The 27,267-nt window shown below is 36.4% G+C and overlaps 1 protein-coding gene across 3 annotated transcripts in view; it reads right to left on the bottom strand.

The window, feature by feature from the left end:
* Nucleotides 1-27,267, bottom strand: part of LOC139959075 (vascular endothelial growth factor receptor 1-like) — a 140,647-nt gene that overhangs the window by 67,787 nt on the left and 45,593 nt on the right. For all 3 annotated transcript variants that reach the window (XM_071956636.1, XM_071956637.1, XM_071956638.1), the window contains one exon: nucleotides 17,239-17,403. In XM_071956636.1, coding sequence (XP_071812737.1) covers nucleotides 17,239-17,403 — 165 coding nt within the window. The remainder of the gene's footprint in view (nucleotides 1-17,238; nucleotides 17,404-27,267) is intronic.

Below are 27,267 nucleotides of genomic sequence, written 5' to 3'. Positions count from 1 at the left end.
TTGAGATCTACTGTACAACTTCCTTTGGTCACCGCGGAAACTACAGTCATGCGCTGCAGACTACAGTTAGTTATCTTGCAGACTGTTAAAATGCCAACAGAAAACTAGAAACACTGTACTTGCACTGCAGATACTGTCACTGCTCAAGCCTAAGTGTAATATGGTACTGTACTTGCTTCAAAGTACATGTAACTTGTTTCATTATATTGACTCTAAATCACACTCCCAGCTAGCCTGTACTACGTTGGTTTCTTAATATAAAGATGAGCCAAGATTGAGTCAATCAACTTTGGGTCGCATTTGCGTACCTGCTCGGTTGTTAAATGTCTTCAAAGTTTGACGTACTGTGTACTTAGGTGACTGCACATATTACTTGCTCGAAGTAATGTGAAAGAACGTCATAGACGAATAGTTCCCATATTAACCTAACATTGCAGTTGTAGCTTCACTACACTACACTATATATATATGTATATATATATACAGTATATGTATACAACACTGGTCTGCAGAAGTCGAACATGCACTTGCGAACCTAATTTCAAAGATTCCATCAAATTCATCGCCAGATAATCAATCTAGCAGCACCGTTCCAGCAGATTTGCCTACTTTCGATAGCGTAACATTAACAAATATTTCAACATCACATTTGTGACAATTACGTGTGAGCAATGCAAGTGTAAATAACAGCGGTGGCCATGCACGAAGATGAAACAACAGAGTAACTCCTAAAATTGAAGTCGGTCGTCATCGAGCTTCAATCGATGATGGTGCCAGTCATTACTGCTGTGAAACTGTTTAACAACTTCAGAATGAGAACTCCCTGCAAGTTAAACTAGTGAATCATGTGGTAATCAAATTCCTAAGAAAGAACAATAACTAATAGACCAAAAAAACCAAAGATATGGAAATAAATCTGGAAATTCAGTTTTAGACTCTCTGCAAGAAAGAAGATAACAGATCTTGTAAGATGATCTCGAAGCAATTAATCCTCGAGTCAACAGCTGGGGCACCTGAGATTATAGGGGGAGAATCCCTCTCTAGTCTTTGTTGTTTACCTGTACGAGTTCAAGCAATCATCACAAGAATGAATTTATAGTATATAGTATAGTTAGATTTAGTATAATGTCTTGAGAGGATAAAGGATAATGTTATTAATACACAAGTATGGTTGACTGCACAAGTTATGCCCTTTCAGTCAACTTACACTCATCAGTCAGCTCAAGGCATCCAATAATTTAAGATATGTCACATTCCGAATATCATATTTCTACATGAAGTCACCCGTGGGCATATTAAAGAAGTTCAATGCAATAAAAGTACTCTTACCTGTACCTGTTATATACACATAGCATCGCAAAATGCTAAAGACAAAATGCAAGTTGCTATGCATACAAGTGTATAAGGATGTGTAGCAATGTTTGAAACAGCAACTATAGTATTCAATGAGAGGGAAAATGCAGAACCTTAAAAAAATGCCACACTAAATTTGAACAGTAATTTTATATTCCCTGCACACTGTATATTTCAAGTTCAAATTTATTTCTCATATGTTTTGTACAAGATTAATACAAAAATATATATATTTATTGTATATCATATCTATCTATAAATATGTCATATAGTACAGTCATGGACCTTATCTATGCCTGTACCTATCGTCCCTCAATTAATTAAGGCTTACAATTAATGTTGAATGTTATTCTTCCTCGTACTATATAGCTATGTATTTTTGTTCTGATTGCCTGGTGATGAGCAGCATCATGAGTTTGGCGGTCTTGCACAAGTTTCATGGGCGGTCAAGGAGACTCTTGCATTCTGTTCAACCATATATTACATATGACTATGACCAGTGGCGGAGCTAGGGGTATTGGTCAGGAGGGGCGAGAGTGGTCTGTAGGGGCCCTTTCGACACTATCTAAGCGGAGCACCACCACTGGTTGGCGCGTAGCGTACAGAAATTTTTTGAGTAAAGATACTCCTTAGATCGCCGGAAATGACCCTTTCCGGGCCTGGCTAATTTGCAGATAAACGAAGAATATATAGGTGTCATTGCCAAATTACACCAACAAAATGTGACAAATGTCAATAAGTAGATGAGAGAGCAATAAAAAAGTCATTACGAATAAGTAAAAAGTGGTAAAGAGCTGAAAAGGGCGCCAGCAGTCCATTTGAGTCCGTCATGGGGGGCATCCACCCCTCCTGACTGTATGGACGCTCTGCCACTGACTATGACACAGCGCGAGTAAGTACATGCATGAATCTTCACACAATGTGCAAATATTATATAAAATATAAAAGATATCAACCATACTGTAGTTTCAGACTTAGCTGCACAACATGGTACATGATTAATGTCTTTGAACTCATTGTTGGTGACAAGTTCCTCCAGGGTACGCGACAAGAGATTTTAAAAGTTTTCTTTTTTCTTTTCTTTTTCAAATTGGATTTATTAGATTTAATTCTTTATTTATTTATTTTTTAAATCCCATGCTGTTTGTCATGAATACATGAATACATGAACTGTAAATGATCTTGTGGCCTATACAAGATACAGATCAGTATAGTCATGCATTTATGAAACAGAAACCAGGGACAGGGTAACTGTTTTTTTAATTAAAACTTGAAGGAAAAACCAACTGGATGTATTTGATATAATTAAATCAGATTTGATTTTTTATTTAAATCCATTATGTGATTTTTGCTTTAGGTCTTCTGCACCTGAAAGTATTTAGCAATATACTCCAATTGACTCCTAAAATGCTCCCAGTTCAAGATTCCTAAACACTGGACATATACAAAAGCTTGTAGCTCTTAAGCAACTTATAGGTAGGTATGAGCGATGCATATTTCAGCTAGCACTGTCAAAATTCCATCCGCATGTATTCCATCCACATATCATCTGATTCACTCCAGAGACTCCAGCTGTACAGTCCTTAAATTTATGCAGGCCTACATGTGTCTCTCTATAGGTCTATACTGTGGCTATACTCCATCCTATATGAGAGTATAGGCCTGGCTTTATACATAACTTGCAACATTTTTGATGATTATATTGACAAACTGTAAGACAGTATTTGCACAATATGAAACTTTTTTTTTGGTAATTCATTGATGCAATACATTAATGTCAATTCTTTTGTGTGAATGCACTTTTGTTGTTGTATTGTGTTCTTGTTGTGTGTGCTTTTTGAATAACATTTTTGTTTACCTGTTATAGAGAGATACATGGCTGTGGTAATCCTTGCAAGTGAGCTTTGATTGGGCCATTTCATGTTAAACTATAGTCTTGTTAAAACCCTAGTATGAACAGCCTAGTGTACCTTTCTTTTGCACAAAGCTATTTTCCTGTATCTATTTGCTGTACTGTACCAGAGAACGCCCGTGGCAACGCTCTAGATACTAGATACTTGGGTCTTCCACATTTCTCCCAAGCTATCTTATGTTTTCCTTTGATTTTGGCAGAGTCCCTTCGGAGAAGCGAAGAAGCCAATCAGGTTTTGCCAATTGGGCCCACTTCCCCCAAAATGTTTATTCAAGCCCTGCCTCCCGCAGTGAACAATCAGTAGGCCTTAGATTGGTTTGAACACTGCGAGACGGTCGCTAATTGTAGTGGAAGAAACATGATATCACGCAATTTTGTTATAATAATATGAATAAATATTTTGTAGTTTGCATAAGTTCACACCCCTCTTTGGAGACAAGTCCTGGACGTTTGTATCAGACAGATCCTCGCGCATGTAAAATACAGCGGGCAAGCACATTCGTGGTAGGCAGAAACGGACTCTTAGGTATGTTCAGTCTGCACGCGAGAAAAAGAGTATTACAAACGACTTGGCCGAGACTAGTTAAACTAATGCAACAGTTGCTGCAGTTGCTCAAACCCATTGATTGTAGGAATTGTCCAGTTGGTTGGATTTTTTTTGTGATTCTGAATATTTCCCTACAGTAATTAGGTAGACTTTGTGCAAATTCGTCGGAATTTGTCACTGGTACAGTATGCTTTTGTCTCTTAAATGTCAGAATGTCTTCAGGCACTGGTTATTAGATAACAACCCTGTGGAGGTCTTTGAGTCCTTCTGCATGAACTTGTGAAATATACACAAGATGGGCACTGCGGTTCCTAGCTTAAAGGCATTGAAGACTCGCCCCAAAGCGTGTGCCCCACTCTTATGAATATAAGACACATGGTCAGGTACCATACTAGTCATTCTCATGCATAGTCAAGTTAATGCTAACACATTCATGAGCATAATGGCACTCTCCAAAATTGGGCTCATCAAAACATCGGCTCAGAAAAATTTGTGCCCAAAAATGTTAAAACAAAAATTTGGTTCCAAAAATTAGCCTGACAAAATTTCCATTGGTGAATTAAGCTAATAAATAATTTGGCAAAGTTTTATGTTGCCTTTTCATTTATTTATTTTTTTTATTTCAGTTTGAAATTAAAAAAGAACACCATTTTTTTAAATCCTCTTCTTTTTTTTTAAGAAAAAGCAAGTGATTGAGATTGGCATTCACTGGTTACCTCATATCACACTTAGGCAGAAAACTGAGCATATAACCGAGAGGAAATGCATTTCTAATTTACACACTAATAATCATTAACATTCATAATAATCATTAGTGTTCATTAATACCATGTTATTATTCATTAAACCATTAATATTCATCTATTAATATTCATTAAGCACCATTAATATTCCTTGACATTTAGTAAAAAGGTCTCACACAACAAACACACCCACAATATTTCACATATTAGCTACTGAAATCTTCTTGTTTGTGAAGGATATATATATGCCTAGCCGCCTAAGGAATTACATTAATTCCTTCGTTAATGGGAATTTGCATTTTATGTTGCGATATATATCCAGCTTACACTGAGGCCTAGAAAAGGACAAGGTTCGTTCAGAAACTGATTTTGTATAATTTATAATGACATCTTGAAGATCATTTTGCACGTGACAAAACTTCATACTGTATACATGCAGACGAGAAACTCAAATGTTTCTGAAATTGCTTTGTTCTTTGTCAATTTTTAATATCATTCCACTTATAAAAAATTATACTCTTGTTTGGTGTGTACGTATTATTTATCAATATTTTCTATGTCTTTTTATGTGATTATAACTTGAAACTCTTCATTCAGATTAGCATTACACAGTAACATTTCTGCCAATCCATCATCAAGCACTATAATACTGTATATTATCAATCGCATACTGTGCCTGTGCCAAAAGGAGGTATCATGTTTGCTTTGATTGCTTTTCAGCAATTGATGCATTTATCACTCAAAATAGCAATCAACAATGAAAGAACTTGTCTTATAAAAAGTACATTGTAAAAATACCCCCACATTAAAGATTTTATATTTTTGTAAATTACTAACAATAAACAGAAAACGATGGATAAATTTTACATTTAACCCGATTTATCTACTTTTACATTTGAGCTTGATTGCTTGTACGGCAAATCCAGTTCAGGTCCCTGGAAGTGCTTACTTAGCCTGGTGGATTGGCCTCTACTGTACATAATCCAGAAGATATACTCAATTGGGCAGTTATATATCTGTGTGCAATTTTCTTATATCAATAAATTCATAAATATATTTATTGCATAGCTCTATTATTAAAACAGAATTTAAGAAGAAATTTGAAGGGAAAAAATGGGCAAATATACCACAGTGTTTGAGCTTGAAAGCTGCAGGCTGTTTATATGTTTTATACCATGTTATTAATCTGTGTGACAGAGATGCATCAGTAACTGTCATGAACAACTTTCGGAAACAAATAAACAAACCAGAAAGTTAAATGACTTACTGATTCCTTGCCAATATGAGAAGAAACTTTAGATAAAAGATTTTTCCAACAATCTGAATTGCTGAGCAGAGATGACAAGTCTTGCAGAATTGATTAATTGATTAATTCATACCTAATGCAAAGAGGGTTGAAGATCAAACAAACTTCATTTCTGCATAATCAGACTTATTCTGACTGACCTTTAGCCTTCCTTGCAGACCTCAGAAAATTTGCTCACAAGTTACATTTGCACACTTCTTATATACTGTACAGTGTCTAGCTTCTAGATTGAGTGACAATTAGAGGCTCAAGTTTCCATGAGGCTTAATTTTCCAAAGTTAATTTATGACAATTGTTTATCAACTCAATTAATTTATATATTTATCAAATCAGTGGTGCAGTACAAATAAATATATATGGTGAGAAAATAAGAGTTATACTGTAGTAACACAATTCATATTTAAAATTGATAAAACATGGGAATACAAAAAACATAAATTTGTTACTGAATGGAAAAGAAACCAGAAAGAAAGTTTCAGAAAAAATTAAAATGCAAATTCTGGGTACCTGAAGCTGTTTTTTTATTTTTTTTTATTTTTATACATCTATGTACAGGCCTGTTTGTAATACTTACTTGGTTCGTAAGACCTCACTTGAGCGCAAGGGGTAAGATCAGCTTCTCGATTAAATGTAGCTATCTTTGTTAAATCAGCCAAGCATACATGAATTATGAGACAATTACTGTATATTAATGAAACAATTGTGATAGGTTTCAGAATGCTTGGAGATTGTATTACAACTATATTCCAATACGTAGGTGACCTTCATATACAGTGAAAGTACAGGTCAGTAGATATACGATAATCAAGAGGACTGATTTAACATTTTTAGCAGTTTTCCACGACTTTCCTTTTACGTCATTTCTCAACTCATTAATAATACAAAAGTGTAGTATTTTATTATTATTTTAACCTTAGACAAGCACCTCTGAATGTCATAATTAGTTGTTGACAAACAATCCGGTCATTTTTCTTTACATCACAGGTTTAAAAGGATGACTTTTCAATGATGCAAGAGTCACAGTAACGGGAGTGAAGACTCGCACTCAAAGAAATGTCTGATGCCAGTGATCTGACCTAGTTTCGAATGAGGTGTAACAGAAGTGTAAGACACCACTATCGATCCCAGAAAATTCACACACAGCTTGCTACCGTCGGTAATTAAGACACTAGTGTACAGTCAATACATGCAGCTACGGTCAATACCCACAACACAGTGTACATAGCAGTGATGGACATCTCAGCAGGGAGTTGTTATGGAACTCCCTGATCTCAGGTCCAGATCAAAGATAAACACGGTATCACGTTTCATTACTGTCTGCATTTTGTAGCACTTGACAAGAAGAAAACTTCACTTGCAAGCAACGGAAAGTTAACTTTTTGCAGAGGGCAGCATGCGGTTTGGGGCGAGTCTTCAACAGTGGCGGAGCTAGGGGTATATTGGTCAGGAGGGGCGAGAATGGTCTGTAGGGGCGCTTTCGACACTATCTAAGCGGAACGCCACCACAGGTTGGTGCGTAGCGTACAGAAATTTTTTGAGTAAAGATACTCCCTAGATCGCTGGAAATGACCCTTTCCGGGCCTGGCTAATTTGCAGATAAACGAAGAATAAATAGGTTTCATTGCCAAATTACACCAAAAAAATGTGACAAATGTCAATAGGTAGATGAGAGCGCAATAAAAAAGTCAAATAATCGCGAATAAGTAAAAAGTGGTAAAGAGCTGAAAAGGGCGCCAGTAATCCATTTGAGTCCGTCAGGGGGGGCATCCGCCCCCCCTGACTGTATGGACGCTCCGCCACTGGTCTTCAATGCCTTTAAGGATCTATTACGGATATTGCAGTATGACCCGTCCATCGCTTTCTCTGCTTTTGTCAGATTGATCATTACACCGCTAATTTCTTATTGTTCTAACCTTAGACAGTTACAGGACCTCTGTAAAATAAATGTAATAATTAATGCTTGTCATTAAGTCAATGACAAACGATAGGTAAGTGTTTGTATTGCTTTTTTCAACAAGAAGAATTCATGAGAAATGCCGCTAACATGTGTCATTTGTGGAAACTCATTACACCACTGAGAATACAATAATACAGCAAGTCTATTATGTTTGACCTTAGGCAGGCACTCTTCAATATACTAATTAACTACTATAAAGTAGTCATTAAGTCAATGACAAACACTAGGTAATTATTTGTTTTCAACAACAATGAAAAATGCTGCTAAAATTGCCATCTTTTGCGTCATTTGTGAAAACTCATTACACCGATGCGAGAACACAATACAGTTTCTTGATTATGTTTGACCTTAGACAGGCACTTTTCAATATACTGTACTAATTAACTACTACAGTAGTCATTAAAGGGAGTGAAGACTCTCGCACAAAGAAACGTCTGATGCTGGTAATCTGACCTAGTTTCGAATGAGGTGTAACAGAAGTGTTAGACACTACCATCTATCCCAGAAAATACACACACAACTTGCTACCATCGGTCCGTCGGTAATTAAGACACTAGTGTACAGTCAATACATGCAGCTACGATCAATACCCACAGCACAGTGTGCATAGCATCGATGGACATCTCAGCAGGGAGTTTTTATGGAACTCCCTGATCTCAGGTCCAGATGAAAGATAACAAGTTATCACGTTTCATTACTGTCTGCATTTTGTAGTGACAAGAAGAAAACTTCACTTGCAAGCAACAGAAAGCTATCTTTTTCAGAGCCCGGCATGCGGTTTGGGGCGAGTCTTCAATGCCTTTAAGGGCCATCCGAAAGTAAAAATTTGAGACCCATCCAAAACTATTAGGAAGAAAAGGAAATTGCTATTTGTGGAGAAAATTAAGGGTAAAAATTGTACATAAATATGCCAATTAACTTTTTAAGAAAAGGGATTCTCAAAGAGAAAGGAGCCATACAGTTTTCCAGTAGGCCCATTCCCCAAATCACAATGTCACTGATACAATGGAAGGTGGACAAAATGATGAGGAAGGTGAAAATTGTTAGGGGTTTAACTTGCAAAAACGCTCGAATATAACAGGGACGACTGCCGTACAACACAAATGTGAAATAAAGTTTAAAAAGTGACATTTATATAAATTATTCCACGCTCCATTGAACGCCTTTAAATGGTAAATCCACATGATTATAGCACACTGTAATTTGCATAAGAAGCACCAATTTAATACCCCTTTGGAATGTGCTCGGGTCATTTAAAATTATACATTATAAGTGCATCCGTCTGTAAAAACTAGGAGTTGACATGATTCCTACGCAAAAGAGCAGAGAGCATGTCTACAGATTTATTTTGGTAATTTCTTTCTCATTCAAATTTTAGGCTAGCCTAGGTAAATTTACAGCCTTAATTTCAAATTCAAATAAGGGGTATCTAAAGGTGGTTAATGAACTGACCCAAGGGTAGGCCTACTACTACTGTATGGGTTGAATGTCTCTGCTGGCGCGGGTGCACGAGAAGTTCATTGCTTTTTGTCTATACTTAAACAAATTTCCCCATCTCCTTTTATCCTATAAATAGACTTTCATCTTATAAAGTAACTGTTTAAACCTTTTTAGCATGATCCTCCCTTCTGCATGTGGATAATAAATACAACAACACTTGAAAGTTACAGTAATCTGGTACAAACAACTCTGATACCGTGCACCATTAAAGGGGATACAAACTCAACCATCACTTTTTACTTTTAACTGTTCGACAGAATTCTGTCCATTGCTGTCATTTTGTAAATCTGTTAGGTCTTTGAGGCAGCTTATAAAGATCAGGAAACCTGTTTAAGTTCCTCTTTGATTTCGTTTTCATGATTTTGAAAGGTAAAATTAATACTGTTGACATTAAGAATATCATCATTTACTGTAGGTCATGCTTTTCCATTAAAGAGAGTGAAGACTCGTGCACAAGAAACGTCTGATGACAGTAATCTGACCTAGTTTCGAATGAAGTGTATAAACAGAGGTGTTAGACACCACCATCGATCCCAGAAGATACACACACAGCTTGCTACCGTCGGTAATTAGACACTAGTGTACAGTCAATACCCACAACACAGTGTACATAGCAGTGATGGACATCTAAGGTCCAGATAAAAGATAACAAGGTATCACTTTTCATTACTGTCTGCATTTTGTAGCGACAAGAAGAAAGCTTCACTGGCAAGCAACGTAAAGTTAACTTTTTCAGAGGGCAGCACACGGTTTGGGACAAGTCTTCAATGCCTTTAAGTCTCAGTTTCAATATGTTAGAGTCAACCAGTATTTGCAACACCTGTCTCAAATTTACAGAAAATAAACATTGAAATAAATAAATTAAAGAAACAAAAGAAACTGAAGCTCATGTTGTTCGATGATGTTGTATTTAGACTTGATCAAGTCTTCCCATTTGTGTGTATGAATTTATAGTAACATTAAAGCTGTTACATTTGCTACAAACAAACAAAAAAAGATTTTCTTTACCTTTTTGGGGGCAGTTCTTGATTCCACTTTATATAGATTGTCGACTTTAGCAAAATTACCACAACAAAGTTTGGTTATTAAATGCTAACAAGTTCACACTGATTGATACCACTAAAACCACATTATTACAGTATTAATGTCACAGTTTTTTCCGGTCCTTCTCAACACTTAAATAATTGACAGCAACCTTTTCATTCACAAATGTCCATATTTAATAGACATTTCTCATTTAAGCTTCTCTTTAATTCTTATATTCTCTTTCAGCAATATTTTCCACACAAGTGTCGCAAGTCAGTTAACATCGGTTAACATTGCAATGACTTTTATTTTAACAGATACTGTAGATGCCCAGTGCTGAGTGCATTGATGAAGTCCACCACTTTCTTTGTAATTAATACACTGCAATCGATTACTAGCCTGGCCCTGTTACCTGCTCAAGATAACATCACACACCTGAGGCTCAGCTAAGAATTTACTAAAGAGTGTTTCGAATTCTTCAATTTATGATGAATGAATGAATGCATGATGAAGACTCAGGCAAAGCTTTGGATTTTACGACTTTCAAGCTTCTCACAAAACGTTGCAAATGTCACGGACGTGAACCTTTCGTGCGATTAGCATTAAATTTTCAAAAACTTTTTCACCCCGAGGTCAACTCCTGTCACACCTTTTTCATATTTTACACAAGAAATTATTTTTTATATTTATAATGAAAGCTTGTCGAAAAACATCCCAAGTATAATATTGAGAAGTTCTTGCGTAAATTTAAGTATTAATTTCTAATAAAGAATTGAACAAAGCAGACTTTATCTTAGAATATCCATATACAGAAGATTAGCGCAAGGTTAATGCCTTTATGAATCTACAGAATGGTTTGTTTCTGTATTTGCTGGATTTCTATTTTTGTTCACGTTGTTTTTGTTCAATTGAGACTGAGATTATTTGTTCCTGTTTACCTGCTCAGCGAAGAATCATGACAGTATGGATTGCAAAACTTATCGAAGGAAATTAAATTAGCAATTTCACCTCCAGAGTAATATTCTGCTGACTGTAGGGATAATATTCCATTTTATTCCCTAACTATATAATCAGTCTTTGGGAATTCATGTTTTTGAGGAGTTAAGAATCTCCATAAATCACAGCAATTCACTAGAAGTTTCCATATTAGAATAATTGCAAGATACACTCCCGTGGTGACTTATATAACACTCAAGGAGTGTTAGCTCACTGGTTAACGCCGGTGCCTTCCAATCATAAGGTCCCCGGTTTGAGTCACTCCAAGATTATTGTATGTCGTCCAGTTAGAGAGTTGTTGACAATTCATAATCATGGATGATAAACATGAATCTAAGAGACTGACTTAGGTCAACTTGTGGCTTTGATAAGCCAATGATGGCTTCTTCGCCAGTTCCATGCTTGCAGGATCGGATCTAAAATACATTTATACATAATGTATGATGGCCCCTCAAGAGAGGTTATTTACCATAATAATCATGTAATATAAATACCCAAAGCTATTCCACTTTTAAACAGTTATTAGAAGGCAATATTTTGAAACGGTGATTGTTGAGATGACATAGTTTGCACTGTACGTACACGAATATGTATATATGACAAATGTATCATAAACCATCACCCTGTAATATCCTGTATGCAATTAAGTTTGTTGACTACACTAAATCACTAAGAAAAACTTTTTTTTTTTTAAATGGTTTATCGATGGTGGCATACATATTGATAGAAATCTACAGTACTTAGCTAACATCATGTTGTTTATTACAATTCTATATGTATTCGTTGCAATGATCATATTGTCCTGTAGATCTAGATATCATTTAGACAAATAATGCAGCATGAAAATATGGTGATGCTATCCAAGAATATATTCTCTGTTGTTTTCACAAAGTTAAAAGAATATGTTCTGGTATTGTTATTCAGCGATAAAACAATGTTCAGATCATAATTAACTTTAGGTCGTTTATACAAACAATAAGGCACTGCGACGAAAAGAAAAGCTGCAGCAGCTGCAAAATCCCCTGCAGCAAAGCTGCATCAATATCAAATAATAGAGATTATCTCAGCAGACCAGGCTACAATGCCCTATTGTTAACATGTGTATATATGTTAAACTCCAGTACCTATTGTGTGATACTGCACACAACATAACACTACGTCCTACACAGCCTGGCTGCAGGATGCTGCAGCCCCTCAGCATCCTACTTTTGACACAGTGTCTATAAATAATTGTTCTTTTCATCAAAAATTCATGATTCAAGTAACAGGCTGCTGGGCACGATATTCTGTACATCTCTCTATTCATTACTAGAGTGTCATAATTTGTAAAACTCATTACAAATAAGTGTGCATATTATTTTGACCTTAGACCGGCACATCTGAATTCAACACACAACCAAAGTTACGTTCATTAATTTGTGGACAAACAATACAAGTAATTGTTCTATCCATCAAGAATTACGGGATAAAAACAGAAACAAAAATACGAGATGACATTATAAGCAAAAGTCTTGATGCAGTATGTCAAAGTCTAACACAAAATTGTTACAATTTGCCCCACACATCATGTTTTTCCATATTCATAGCAATTGTCTGGATCATATAGCCTGCCACAAAAGCATCAAGTCGGTGAAATTACAACCGTAAAACTTTCACAGTTTTACTTCAATTGTGAAGTACCGTAGATGTGGTATAGAGCTAACGATCAAGTTGTCGCTAAATAACCCAACTTTTGGTGTTTTAATTTAAACTCAAATCAAGTTGGCTAGAAATACTTTAGCACTACCTAGACGTCACAATTTTTGCAGGAGAATTTGTTGCGAAATGACCCAGTACAGTAGACATACATACATACATAGTTTGGTCGATCTGTTCATTCAATCAGGAAATATTGTAATGATCCAGATGTACATTCCATTCTGTGTGAAATTAATAAGCAGTCCTACAAACAACAACAACAACAAATTTCTAGTAAAATAAATATAATCTTTGAAATGGCCATCATATGAAGGCACAGTGGGTGAACTAAGGTACGTAATTGATGTGGACGTAAACAACCTTATTCTTCGTCAAAATATTAATTTCTCTTTGTAGATCTATTGAAGTCCACTCATATTCCATCGTATTCAATGTCACCTTTGTTCTTCACAACAGCTCAAAACCCAGAGTGCAAAATGCATTGTGCTTGCAGATGAGAGAACCCGGGGGGGGGATTCCTGCCATTTTGATTATAATAAATTTTGTGAAAAATAGAAAAGAGGAAAACATTAATACGACAGTTGATACTCATAACTAAGGTGCAAATCCCCAAAAATAAAATGTTTGACACTGCATGGATGGTTTGTGTAAATGTAAAGAGTATACGTTCGTTTAGTATGAACGTCTCCTGAATGATATCACAATTACAAAAAGGAACACAATATTCATTTTAAAAGGACATATTTGCTATGTACATATATTTTGGGATTTTGAAAGAGGTTATTTCGCTACTGACCATGCAGATAGGACAGTGACCTAGCCAATGATATGGTCTAAGTAATTAATTTCACTCTGCCACTATAACCTTGACATTGGAGTATCAAATATACCTACTGTGCGCCTACAGTAGAGATATCGAGTGGTTGGGTTGTATACGCATGTATAATGCTTCAAGTATTAAATTAAGGTTCTGAATGCATTCCTATACTGTACAGTAGTTGCATCATTGTTGAAGTGGTATATGTGAACCTACACTTCATGAATAAATGCCGCACTATGGAAGGCCAATCCCTACAGGCTGACTCTCATACTTGACCGGTACTTGCCATGTCAACTAAACGCTTATATTCGCAGACATTCAAGGCACCTTGTCTGCTAAATTATGTACATATCAAATTCAAGTGTTGTTTGCAAGTCATGAGTTTGAATTAATTTTTGGGGGGACAAATTTCCGAAGATATATATACAAACTTTTAGCAATTAGCTTTGTAAATAGTATAAAGCTAGTTCAAAGTAAAATTATAGAGCTCTACACTGCTGTACACATTTACATGTAAATATTTCATTTAAATTGTAGTGAGTTGGAAAATCCAGAACAGTGGAAAAACTTCCAGCCTCCACAGGGATTCGAACCTGGGCCTCCCACTTTATATGCGGACACCCATAACCACAAGGCTATGGACCCTGATTGTGCGTCCAGAAGTTCGACACCGGTAAGGAAGGTCGTAATTTCACACACATTTGTATACAGTGACATTGCCAAGGGGGTGCCTAGGGGGGGGAGATGTGCCCTCCCAAACAAAAATCGTGGCCCCAGGGGCCCCCAGATGGAATTTGTAGTGTCAAAAGAATTAATCAAACAAAAACTTGTTTTACAACTCGGACGAAACGTATTATGTTCTGAGTCAAAATGCAAAACATAACGCACCACAGCTAGCAAAATGCTCTATATTGCGTGTGATGAGAGGTTTTTCAACAACGATTGTTAATGTGCCGTGAGTTGCAGAATTAAATACACGGACACACAGGAGAAAATTTAGCAAATTAGTTTCACATGCCTGCTTATTGGTATTCAATCCTGGAAAGTTAGCTGCAGTATCCTCATCCATTGTTAATTGATATCACAAAATAGTATTCACTCTTTTCTTATTGTATAATTGGCTGTTTTTTGGGGGGAGGGGGTGGGAGTGGGGGTGAGGCTTTAAGTAAAAAATTTTATACTGTAGCTATACTATATACCTTGAGAGCTGCTTAAATGTGCAATGTGCATACCTACGTATATATACATGCATTTGCCGCTGGCCGATCCAGAATTTCTCAGAATTTGGAGACCGTGCTAGACAAGTATCAATAGATAAAAACATACAGTAACTATCCACAATAGCAGCCATGCATGAGATAATATTTGGTATATAGGGATGCCCACGTGAAACACTTGCGACGTTTACTTAGGATTCACTTTTGTTGCGCTTGTAACTTTGATATTTAGTGCTGATAAGATAAGGTTCAAAGTGTACCCCAGATAACCTCCCTTCAAGCTGTTTCTGCAGATTGCAATTTGCGATAGGCTTCAATATTCTTTTAAAAGATACAGGGGCGGGGACGATCTCCCTGACTTTGCTCGGGGCTTTAGTCTCATTCTCCGGCTATATAAGTCATTTCATCGATGGTTTGAGCTGATTCCACCAGAAATAGAAAGAATTTTACTTGTATATATAGGTCAGGAGTGAAACTGCTCGAAGCAAGGAAACTATTTCCCTAACTTTGCGCATGTATGGCAGTTTAACGTTAATTCCAGGATGAAATGGTCCTTTGAAAGTGTTGCAAATATAACATTTGCGATTTAGAAACTGGTTTAATATAAATTTAACTCAGGAACACAGCAACTACAGTGTCTATCAGTGCAGCTACATATGTACAACACAGTGTGCCAATTTAGGGGACACGCAAAGTTATGATCTATACACCAACATACAACACATGTACAGCGCAGAGAAAAACTTAAAAGAGAAAGTCTGACCACAAGACACACATTTTAGTGCCTGCTAATCTATGGAAAATTATAGACAAAATGATCAAATAAGACCCAGCTGCAGAATGCCTTCAATGTTCAACATCGTATTATTAGCATTGATCGTATTTCATAACCCTGACCAACCTTGGTTAATATATTGGATACCACTTCAAAATAATTAAGAATTATCTTTAATATACCCTGTTAAATATACCTGTTTAATTTATACCCGGTTTAAATACCTGTTTAATATATATATCTGTTGAATATATACGCTGACCAAGCCTGGTAATATATTCGATACCACTTCAAAATAATTAAGAATTATATTTAATATACCCTGTTTAATATATACCTGTTATGATCAAACTTACTGGTTTATATATTTACGAGTGACCCACTTACCTGTCTCCCCACAACCTAAGCACCGCATTCTCCCTTCCCTAAAGAAGAGGATACTTATCAGGCTGTAAAAGGTTGTTGGAAATGCTAGAACTCCTATAAGGAAACTTCTAGAGTAAAAATCCAAGGTATCCAGGCGAATTTCGAAGAAAATTTTTCCCAATACGAAAAACATGTGAGACACTTTGGAATGGCAGAATATGAAGGGGTTCACTAGGGGTCAGTAAGGGTGCACAGTGTTAAAAGTTTACCAGGGCATACTAGACACGGTAGAATGCGGTGCTTAGGTTGTGGGGAGACAGGTAAGTGGGGAACGAAGTAAATTAATACATATACCTGTTTAATATACGCTGGCAAGGACTGGTAATATAAATTGGATACCACTTCAAAATAATTAAGAATTATGTTTATGTGATGTATAATGATTTCTGTTTTGTTTGTTTTTTTCTTCGTAATTTTTCAAATCTTAAAAGCTTTAATGTCTAGCCTCCATTTCTCCAGAGTGTGGATTTTGTTGCATGCAGGCTTAGAACTGATCTGTTCCGGAGCATTATCCTTCCTCTCGCCTGATTTCTTTTCATCAGGGCTAAATATCAGCCTGGCACGCTCACACGGCGCTCTTTTGATACGGTAAGAAGACACGGCTTAAAGCAGCCCAGAGCAATCTTAAAATCAGGATCGATCTGGTGCTAAAAATATCATTTAGACTAATTTGCTGATGACGCTACAAATCTTGGAGCCTCCAAACGACAGACATATAAAGGAGGGTTTTCCTGAGAGATGATGAAAGATTATAAATGCTATAGTGACAATTTGGCCAAAATAATTTATACCAATTACTCCAAACCAATTCAAAGTTGCTTCAGAAATACCTAAAAACTTTTGATGTTGTAGTAACTAGCTGTTTTTACTCCAGATAAAGAAACCTCTATATAATGTTTCAGCCATGGTTCACCATGGTTCTACTCAAAGTGGGGCCTTTTAAAGAAAGTGACTGGACTCACCCTCTACAATCAGCTGATGAATGATGGTAGCAATGATGGTACCAAGGTTGAGGACCTTACAGGTGTATTTCCCAGAGTCCTCTAAGTCCACAGAATAGATCTCCAGGGCGTTGTCAGATGTCAACTGGCCTTTATCACTGGACCACTGAGCTGTTGTGTGAGTAGCTGCCAAGAGAAGAAACAAAAGATGTAATTGTCATGAACAACTGGTATTAGAGGGCGGTATTTGCATGGTACTGATGGAGGGTTCCCTCAGTCATCTAATTGCGGCCTGGAGGTAATCACTGACCACATTCATCAGTCTGGTTCATAATTGTTTCAGAGTCAAGTGTATCAGTAGCTCATTGCTCAGTGCTGACCTGATGTTACCTGATGCTACTGATGTATACTTCCAGGATTATATCAATATGCACTATTGATTGTAGCCTGCGTGCACGCTACAATATTGGCATTATACTGGCCAGGTGAAGGATACATACATGGCAGGACGATGAAACTTAAAGTTCCATATTGACTCTATACTTTTGCAGTTTCAGAGGCTAGCTGCGTAGCTAGCCAACTTATTCTGAGCCTGTGACGGCACTCACAAGCGCCCTCACTTTGTATAGGTTAATCTACATGACTATACTGCCTGGTGTGTACAGGTAGTCCAACCAAAAAAGTAACACCATAAACGACTGAAAAAGTTCTTCCTAATACTTCAAGCACCTCACGCCCACTACAATACTGCGTATTTGCAGGCAAATATGTAGCTCTAGTTTTGTTTATGCTGTATCTCTCTGATTAGCTTTGTTTAGGGGGTATTTTAGAAGGTCAGCAATGATGTAAGGTGGTGTTGATGCATGACTCTTCTATTAGGTCATAAAACTTGCATGATTGCCATATGGACATTGATCTAAATGCTCCAAAGAGAAGTGTGCGTCATAAAGCCATTATAAAATAAAGCTATTGTTAAAGATCAACAATTGTTCAAACATGAAAGATTTCGAGACTGACACTCAAAACAATTTCATCCCGTCTTTCACGTCATTGCTCATAACAAGATGGTAATCCGTTTTCCTCCTCCTCCTCCTACTCCTCTTCTTCTTCTTTTTCTTCTTCTTCTTCTAAGTTGATTATTTTCCAATTTAAGTAACCTACATTTGTAATCTGTTCTATATATCTGTCTGTCCCTACTGACCAGAAATGTAGCAATATATATATTTGGTCTTTTGGGTATTCCAAAGCATTCGATTAATATTGCATCCACTAGCTAGAAACTAACTGCAAACACGATTAATTGCAACAACAAATGAAGAAATACCCGAGATATTGATATATTTAATATCGTTTAATTGAAGAATTGCTTCAACCATTTCTTTCTCTTTTAGCTGCAGGTTTATTAGAAGAGTAAAGTTAATAAATGGTTCACTTTCTAACGAGAAGTATGTGGACTGTCCATTGTTATTGTTTGCGTTCGCGTGTACACTCCGCAGAATGACGTCACACGGTGACCTAGTGTACGTTAATGAGCTTTTACGCTTCGCGTTTCTGGTCAGTGAAAATAAACTTTGACATTAAATTTCTCTAAATTACTGTCTCTTTCGAATAAACGGGTACCACAGCATTGCTTGTGTACTAAAATACTTTAGTATGAGCCCAATAAAAAAGAATTTTTGGGGGGCCTCTAGCTATGCATGTTAAGTAACCTACATTGACTGTATTCTGTTCTATATATGTTTGTCTCTACTGACCAGATATGTAGCAGTATCTATGATATAAATCTTTGATCTCTAGGCTATATTCCAAAGCAAATATATCAATCTTTTCGCCCAATTACGTTTTTTTATCATTCAATCACATACATAAATACATTAAGTAAACCTACAGGGCAACAGTTAAACAAAAAAGTATGAACGGCAGCTTCTTTACATAAATTAACTGGTAGAATAACCACCAGATGATGGATAGCAGCTCATGGAGTTTATTTACCCTACAATCATAGATTCGACAGATTTAAATGCATGCATGAATTATTCAGAATCAAAATTATATATAAAAGGAGTTAAAATCCCAAAGAGGCTTTACCTGTAAGCTGTTAATGACAAGTTTCTATGACAACCAGAGTGAGCTTATCTATTATCAAAATCCCACCAGTGGAAAAACCTTGCCCTTTCAAGGTAAAAAAAAAAAAAATCATAGAACTAGTAATTAGGACAGTAAGACTCCTCCCTCTGTTCAGTTACGACATGGCTCGAGATTAACCAATTATTGCTTCTCTCTGCCAATTAAAGTACAGTACCAGTGTGCTGATGAATTCCGAAAATGCAAACTTCTGTTCAAAGTAGATTTCAATGTTTCTTATTCTACTGTTAATGCACTCTGTACAGGTGGGTTTAACGGAGAAAAGCTGTCGCAATCGAAAGAAATTTATTTTCTGTTGCCCTCACGGCGCGAACGATTTACGGTAAATTCTCTGTGACCGCCCATGTCAGCATGTTCAAGTCTACATATGCATGGGGCCCGATCAAGATTTTAACGCAGTCCTTTACTTAGCCCTACCATCAAGATGTTACTTCCAACGGCAACCAGAATAGACTGTCCTGTCCCACCCAAGTAATACATTTTAAATACATTCCTTAACAATACATGGAAATACCACAAATATCACATATGTTACGTCATTACATCACAATCCCAGGATAAGCCTGATACCACACTGCTGATCCATTCGAGTAGCCCCAGAAGCCATAATCTGGTAACAATTAAAACTGGTCTACCTATTGCCAAGAGAGATATATAATCCCCATATAATTCCAAAATGGATTTAAACTGTAGACCACAATGGCTTTACACCATCCACACAGAACTCCCCTATTGCTCCACAGCTTAACAGTAACAGCTTAACACTATTATCACTGATTTTAAATACTGTAAATTATAAAAAGAACTAATGAAAACTTTACTCAACTATTTATTTAACATGAAATGTATAATGGCAGTAACCCAGTAACTACTGAACCAGACCTGACTTTAATCTAATAGAATGACATAAGATATATCTGTACTGTAATGTAAATAACAATATCTATACCCTTCCATCATGCAATGAAAGATGTGTTTACTGGGCTGACAATTACAACAACTACCTATTGTTGATAGGGAAAAGGTGGCTCTCTTCATTAAATGAACACTGTGTATATCCTACACATATCACATAAAAAATTTAATTAATGTTAACATACTCATGTATTCATGTGTCAAAAAAAATATGATTAAAATATTTCCAAAATGGATTTCAATAAAAAAAATATTAAAAATATAAATAGATTTTAATAATGAAATGAATCCAATTTTGCTTTGAACATTTGAAAAAAAATATGAACTCAGTTTTTTGTTCATTGAATGTGTTCCTATGTATCAATATTATAGACAAAACCAATCCAAAAAAATTCATTACAATGTAAATATTAGCATATTCATGGCAAACATAAACAAGGAATTATAAGCAAAAGGATTCACAAACATCTCAATCAAACAAATCCGTATGTTTTAAATATTTTTGTTACAAAAACATCGTCTAGGAAGTAGCGCAATAGTTCCAACTAATTATTGGATAATTTTCTTATAATCCAATTACAACAGTCCCAAGTTTTTACTAATATAATTTAGTCATCCTTGGGGAGAAAAACAAATCTCAATTTCACTGTGAAAAACTTCTCACAGTTAATAGGCTTCTTCCAGGCCCCAAATTATTGAGAGTGCGTATATATTAATGAAGACTAATGCCAAAAAGTACATTCTCAGATCGACAAGATAGCAGTGGGGGAAGCCCTGATATAATCTTAAGATGACAACAACCAGAAAAACATCAACTCAGACTCTTGAATATTACCATAATATGTATCTCTAAAATCAGAGTTAAAGGCATTGAAGACTCGCCCCAAACAGCGTGCCGCCGTCTTTAAAAAGTTAACTTTCCGTTGCTTGCAAGTGAAGTTTTTCTCTTGTCGCTACAAAATGCAGACAATAATGGAACGTGATACCTTGTTATCTTTTATCTGGACCTGAGATCAGGTAGGGAGTTCCATAACAACTCCCTGCTGAGATGTCCATCGCTTTTATATTCACTGTGTTGTGGGTATTGACCGTAGCTGTATGTACTGACTGTACACTAGTGTCTAATTGCCGACGGTAGCAAGCTGTGTGTATTTTCTGGGATCGATGGTGGTGTCTAACACTTCTGTTACACCTCATTCGAAACTAGGTCAGATTACCGGAATTAGACGTTTCTTTTTGCGCGAGTCTTCACACCCTTTAAAGTCTAGTTAGGAGGATTAATACCAAATTTTTATCTAAGCCGAGGAATAATTTATATTTTGCGTATCCCATCTCAAGATGCTTATACACAATATGAAAATGTGTGATAAGACGGACTTCAGAAAATGGTAGATTGGGAAGGATGAGGGCAGTAGTGACCTATGAATGTTACCAGATGTTAGGCACAGGTAGATAGGTGTGTGTAGGTATGGAGGAGACATGTAAGTGAGGAGTGAAGTCAAATAGGCCTGGCCTAATTGTTATACGAGACTGTGCGACAGATATGAATAGCAGTTATGTACACAGGTACAGTACAAGTTCTGTTTTTGAAGAATTAAATTCGCAATCCACGACCTAAAAATCTGCGCACTACACAAACATTTGAACGCCAATTTATTCCCTAGTACCAGGAATACTCTGAGTTAGTTACACTAGCACTCGAAGATGTCAAGTACTTTTCTCCGAGAGCAGGCATGCAGTCCTTGACGGGATAAATTCTCATTTCACCGACAAAATTCTCTATGTTATGTAAGGCGTATCAAATGATGGAGCGGGGGTGAATCAGACAAGCCAATAACTACAGTTAGTACATTCCGAGATGGATGTAGAAAACCAAAGAGGATTGAAGCAGTCCCTAGATAATTCTAAGATAATGAAAGGAGATAAAATAAAAAAGTCCCTCGCAGCCAAAATGTTTCAATGTTTATTAGATTCACCGGAGTCAGTCCAGAAGATTAAGACTGTGAAATGTTATCTAAGAAATCGTTTTCAGAGAGACTTTACGAAATAGCACTGATCAGTAATAGACTTAGTACTTTTCTCCAATTAAGAGTAGACAGTGACCTGATGCCTGAATTTAAATTATCTATGTATTCCAAAGTATAGCACATGTACACAATATGCAGGATATTAACATTTAACTCTGAACCGCAATACATAGAAACAATACAAGGCCCATGCATATATATAGCCAGAAATTCTTAATTTGGGAGAGAGTGCGGGGCACCAACAATTTAAAGAAGGCAAAAAACTGTTGTCATGTAACTGGTGAAGTGTTTGTACTGTACATACATGATGGTGGAACATGTGTCAGGGGCACATTAGTCAAAAGGGTGACATCCCAAAAAAACCTGCCTCCCCTTCCCCCCTCCCATCCCCTGTGCTCTGGCCAGGCTACAGGCCTGTACTTATCATTTAAAAAGTAAGTCCAGAGAGGAATTAATTCATAAGGAACGAGGAATTATTCTACAGGCATCTCAGTGAATATTTGCATTCAAATCCTACCATATATACTTCTTTTTGTTTGAGATGAATCCATACTGTAGCAGAACGCTTGCAACCATGATGAGTCTGAGTGTGATGTCAAAGCTGTACACTGCCAAAAAAAACAGTCAAACAGTCAAATGTTTTGTTCTAACTGCTTAATACTTTCCTCCAATGTTACATCATGAAGATTGATCCTCTGTTTAATAGCAAAGTCTTCTATCTTTATCATATGGGATTTGTTAAGTTGACTATTTCCCTATGAAGGAATACATGTGTACAATTGACTATGTGCATCCCAATAATTCCCACGTTTGCAGTAAACAAGAGTAAGCAATGCTATACAGAAGCTCAGTTAAACGAACTAGTTGAGTAATTTGTTTTGATTGACAATATATCCATTTGTTTTTGCCAAACGGTGTCATTTCCTTTCCTCCCATCTCCTTGTAGCCTTGCCTTATGCTCCTTCTAAGCAAACATAGTTTGTTACAATATTAGAAAGTTGTAAACATTTGTTTAAAAAAAATAAAAACAAAGATAAATTGGTTTTTCTTTTATTTTCATTTATAGAAACAAAGACAATTTAAGTCAAAAGGCTGTGTTCTTTAATACTTAAAATGAGGAGCTGCCCGGTAGTATCTTTAAACCTGAATGCAAAAGTGTATTGAGATTTGATGGATGACTTCATAGTATTAACAGGGTGTTAGCTCTATGATTACTCTAGGGCAGGGGTGGGCCACCTTTATGCATGAATTGGCCAGATATAACTTGAGTGAAAAATTGACTGGGCCGCACCTAGCCAATGACCTGCTGTAAATTTCAAACCTTTGATTCCGAGGACTTTCAAGCAATAGGTGTGTATACCTAATCTGTATTCACCAAAACAGCATGTCTATACAGTACAGTTGATAATTAATGCGGATAATAGGCCTACCTGACAGGCCGATAAATTATAAGCAGCTAGCTTGTTTTTCATGAACAACTTTGGTGCACCACCCAAACGTTATATCCACAACATTTCAGCATATTTGGGCAAACTCTCTATGAGTAGCATTTTTTTTACGTTTTCAGGAAATGACCTCTTGTGACCTCAAATGAACTTCAAATTTATCAATTATGATCACATGTATGGAACCTGAACTCACACAAACCAGTCATAAATATCATCGAAATCAAAATGAAAAATGAAGAAATGGCAGTCAATCAAAAACCGTGGCAAAAGTGACAGATTTTTGGCAGAATCGCACGATCACTATATAGCTCAGCTCAGCTAAAACTTGCATGCAACTTCTAAGAAATTTCTATTGCCCACGGCTAATCTATGCCGCAACACCTGTTCAAGAAATAAATATCATCATAATAGAATGTAACTTTTCAAATACGTTAAGAATATGTAATTTCTCTTTTGCATTTCTTTTCTTGACAATTTGTTTGAATATATACAGGTGTATTTGTGCATTATTTAATAGCAGCGGTACAGTATACATATATAACGCCCACGATGCCACAAAAGTAATACAATAAACAAGTCCTCTTCGTTTGTGCCGATTGTCTCAGAAAATGAATTCCGGGCTATAATTACCACCTTTGTGAGCCTTTACAATCTGTTTTCCTTCTTTCTAGTCACTTTGATGAATTTTGCCTTCGCATCTTCTTTTACTGAAATACCTAAATTATGGATTGCACATTAAGCGCAACCACAGTGAATAAAAAATTAATGGCCTGCATTGCTCTGCAACGTGTCAAATTCGGAAACGTTCTGGCCTCTAATGAAGCGTACTGATGGATAACGGTGACTGTTTCAAGAAGAAAATGTCAGTTTCTACCCTATAATAAGGCCTACCTGGAAACCACATCACGACACACATGATTTCAATAGTATGAGTTATACCAATTCAGTGCAGCTTTTATCTTACACAGTGGCAACAGAGAGTCTGTAGGCAACAACATCATGGCAAATGAGTTGAAAAATATGTCTCTCTTTAATGTATATACTGTACTAAATAATTAATCCACAGAAGAATAAGCTGTTAATTAATCTTGAAATAATAATTTTGCACCTTGAATGTAACCAGTGTAAATATTTACCATTCAAAGCGAGCTTTCCAGTTAGATACATATTTCAAGGCAAATTAAATGATGAAATTACTACACAAGTTAAAGTAAATTTATTGACAAACAGCTGTCATAAATATATTTACATTTCAAAAAATCACGTAATATCACACACCATCCCAACTGTGATGGAGTACCGAAAGGAGGTCCTTAATGGGGCACGGAACGGGCACGGAACGGGGTATACGGTGTACAGGAGGCTTTCTCTGGTCTCCAGGTGAGTAAACATGTGTCTCTGCCCTTTCTTAATAAATAATCCGACAATTTTATCTTCAGAAAGTAAATTAAGTATCCTTAGAAAAATCTTGCATTCTGTTGAAGCCATTTTAACTCCAGACATCAGCTGCTGTATATATACTGAATGTGGCAAAACACTCCAATTACATCAAGGTTAATTCAAGGCCAAAAAAAGAAGATAAAAACACTTCAGAAGAAAGAAAAAACAAGCTTATTAAGTAAAATCTGATGTTAGATGATATCATAGACCAACGACTGTCATTCCTCAAGTGGCGAGCCAATTTCCAATCCATATCAGCTCATTTGATATCAAATTAAAGATTACATACATTGTGACTAAAATATCCCCCAAACAGCTTTTAACTGATAAATTAGAATCCTGCCACCAGCATCTTGGAGAATCTGACATCAAACAGCTACTGTATACTTATTAGTGATATAGGCCTATGTATACTAACATTATGAATGGGAGATTTACTAGCCCAAACTTGATGTTAAGTATAAACACCAAACTATACCATCATATAGCAATGCATAGACTCTCTTTTGTCATTTTACTACATTTTGGGACAACCAAATTTGGCTGTTCGGACAAGCAAACAGTAAGACCTTAAGTCTTCTGGAGGGCTAATAAGGTATGTAAATCCTTACAAGTTTGTTCTGCTTATGGCATAATAATCGGTTTCAGGATTTTTTTTTTAAAAGTCACATATTGAAACAATGAGGCACACACATTATCTAGAGTCAGAAAAAAATTAATAAATAGATAACTAAATAAATAAAGATTGGGTTTTCAGCCAGCATTAATTTTGGGATATGTTGACATTCTTAATTAATCCCTGTTAGTGTTGTGTGACACCAGCATAATCCTTCAATAGTACTGGACAGTGTGAATGTCACTTTACTAGTATAAGTTTCTTTCTGTCCCAGCTAGTGTGACTCAGTGTACATTACAGTAAGAATGCAGGTAATACGATTTCTTGTAAAAGCAATTGCCCTTCTTTCGTTTTTGTGAGATCGGCACATCCTTCAATGCCCACAGAGCACAAACAGCATACTAAGTGAGAAATATTTGATCATTATACATCGCCTTCAAAATGGTACAAATTTCTTACCACATTTTAAAATCATCACCAGTCTACGATGAGAATTACCAGAGGACCTTAATTATGCAGCATATCATGATTTTTTTTAATTTTTTTTTTGCAGGCAGTGTATTACTTTCATTCCTTTGCAATGATAGGCAGCTGATCGATCCATTTTACAAGCACTTTCTTCAAAAAACTATCAAATCTCTTTGCGCCTTTTAGTATCCTATGTGAGCCGAGGGATATGCCGTAGGTGTCACATTACAAATTTGTTTGCAAGCAACTGGTGATAAAGTTTCAAAAGGAGAGAAAACAATGCACACAAGGCTATCGCATTAAAACCTCTGCATGAAAAATAACTGATAACCGCTTAGACATATTGTACAGTATGTTGTACATAGAGAAATCTGAAAGAGCTAGCAAGTTAAATTTATATTGGCTAGAACGCGATTTAAATTTAACCATGCCAGATAAAACCTGCTGGAGAAATGAACTTATCCATCCCCCCCCGCCCCTCGGGTGACACAGTACTCTTATGCAAGGAGACGGATTCTGACCAGTGCCCTATCTCTCTCCCCATCCCCATCCTGGCATGGAAATGTTTACATAGATCCCTCCACCCAGCTACTGTAATCACTGGAAAGCACATCATACATGTGGGAGCTTATAATCCTGATGTCACATGATCTCATGTTAGCCAATAGTGTACCCTATCTCTCTCCCCATCCCCCTCCTGGCATGGAAATGGTTACATAGATCCCCCCTCCCCCACCCCCAGTTAATCTCTGGAAAGCTCATCATACATGTGGGAGCTTATAATCCTGATGTCACATGATCTCATGTTAGCCAATGAATTCTCTGCTCATTGAAAAGATACATTTTCTACAGCCCAGAATGACAGTTATCAATAAGTACTGTTTTAATATTAGTAATGTCCAACCATTGTCTTTGCATTCAGAACAAAAAGTCACTTTTTGCTTCAATAATTGACCTTTGACCTTTCATGCTAAAGGTGGTCAAGGCATAG

Source organism: Apostichopus japonicus, chromosome 18 (assembly GCF_037975245.1).
Source record: "Apostichopus japonicus isolate 1M-3 chromosome 18, ASM3797524v1, whole genome shotgun sequence".
In the NCBI taxonomy this organism is placed as follows: Eukaryota; Metazoa; Echinodermata; class Holothuroidea; order Aspidochirotida; family Stichopodidae; genus Apostichopus; species Apostichopus japonicus.
This window is presented reverse-complemented; position numbering and strand designations above follow the sequence as displayed.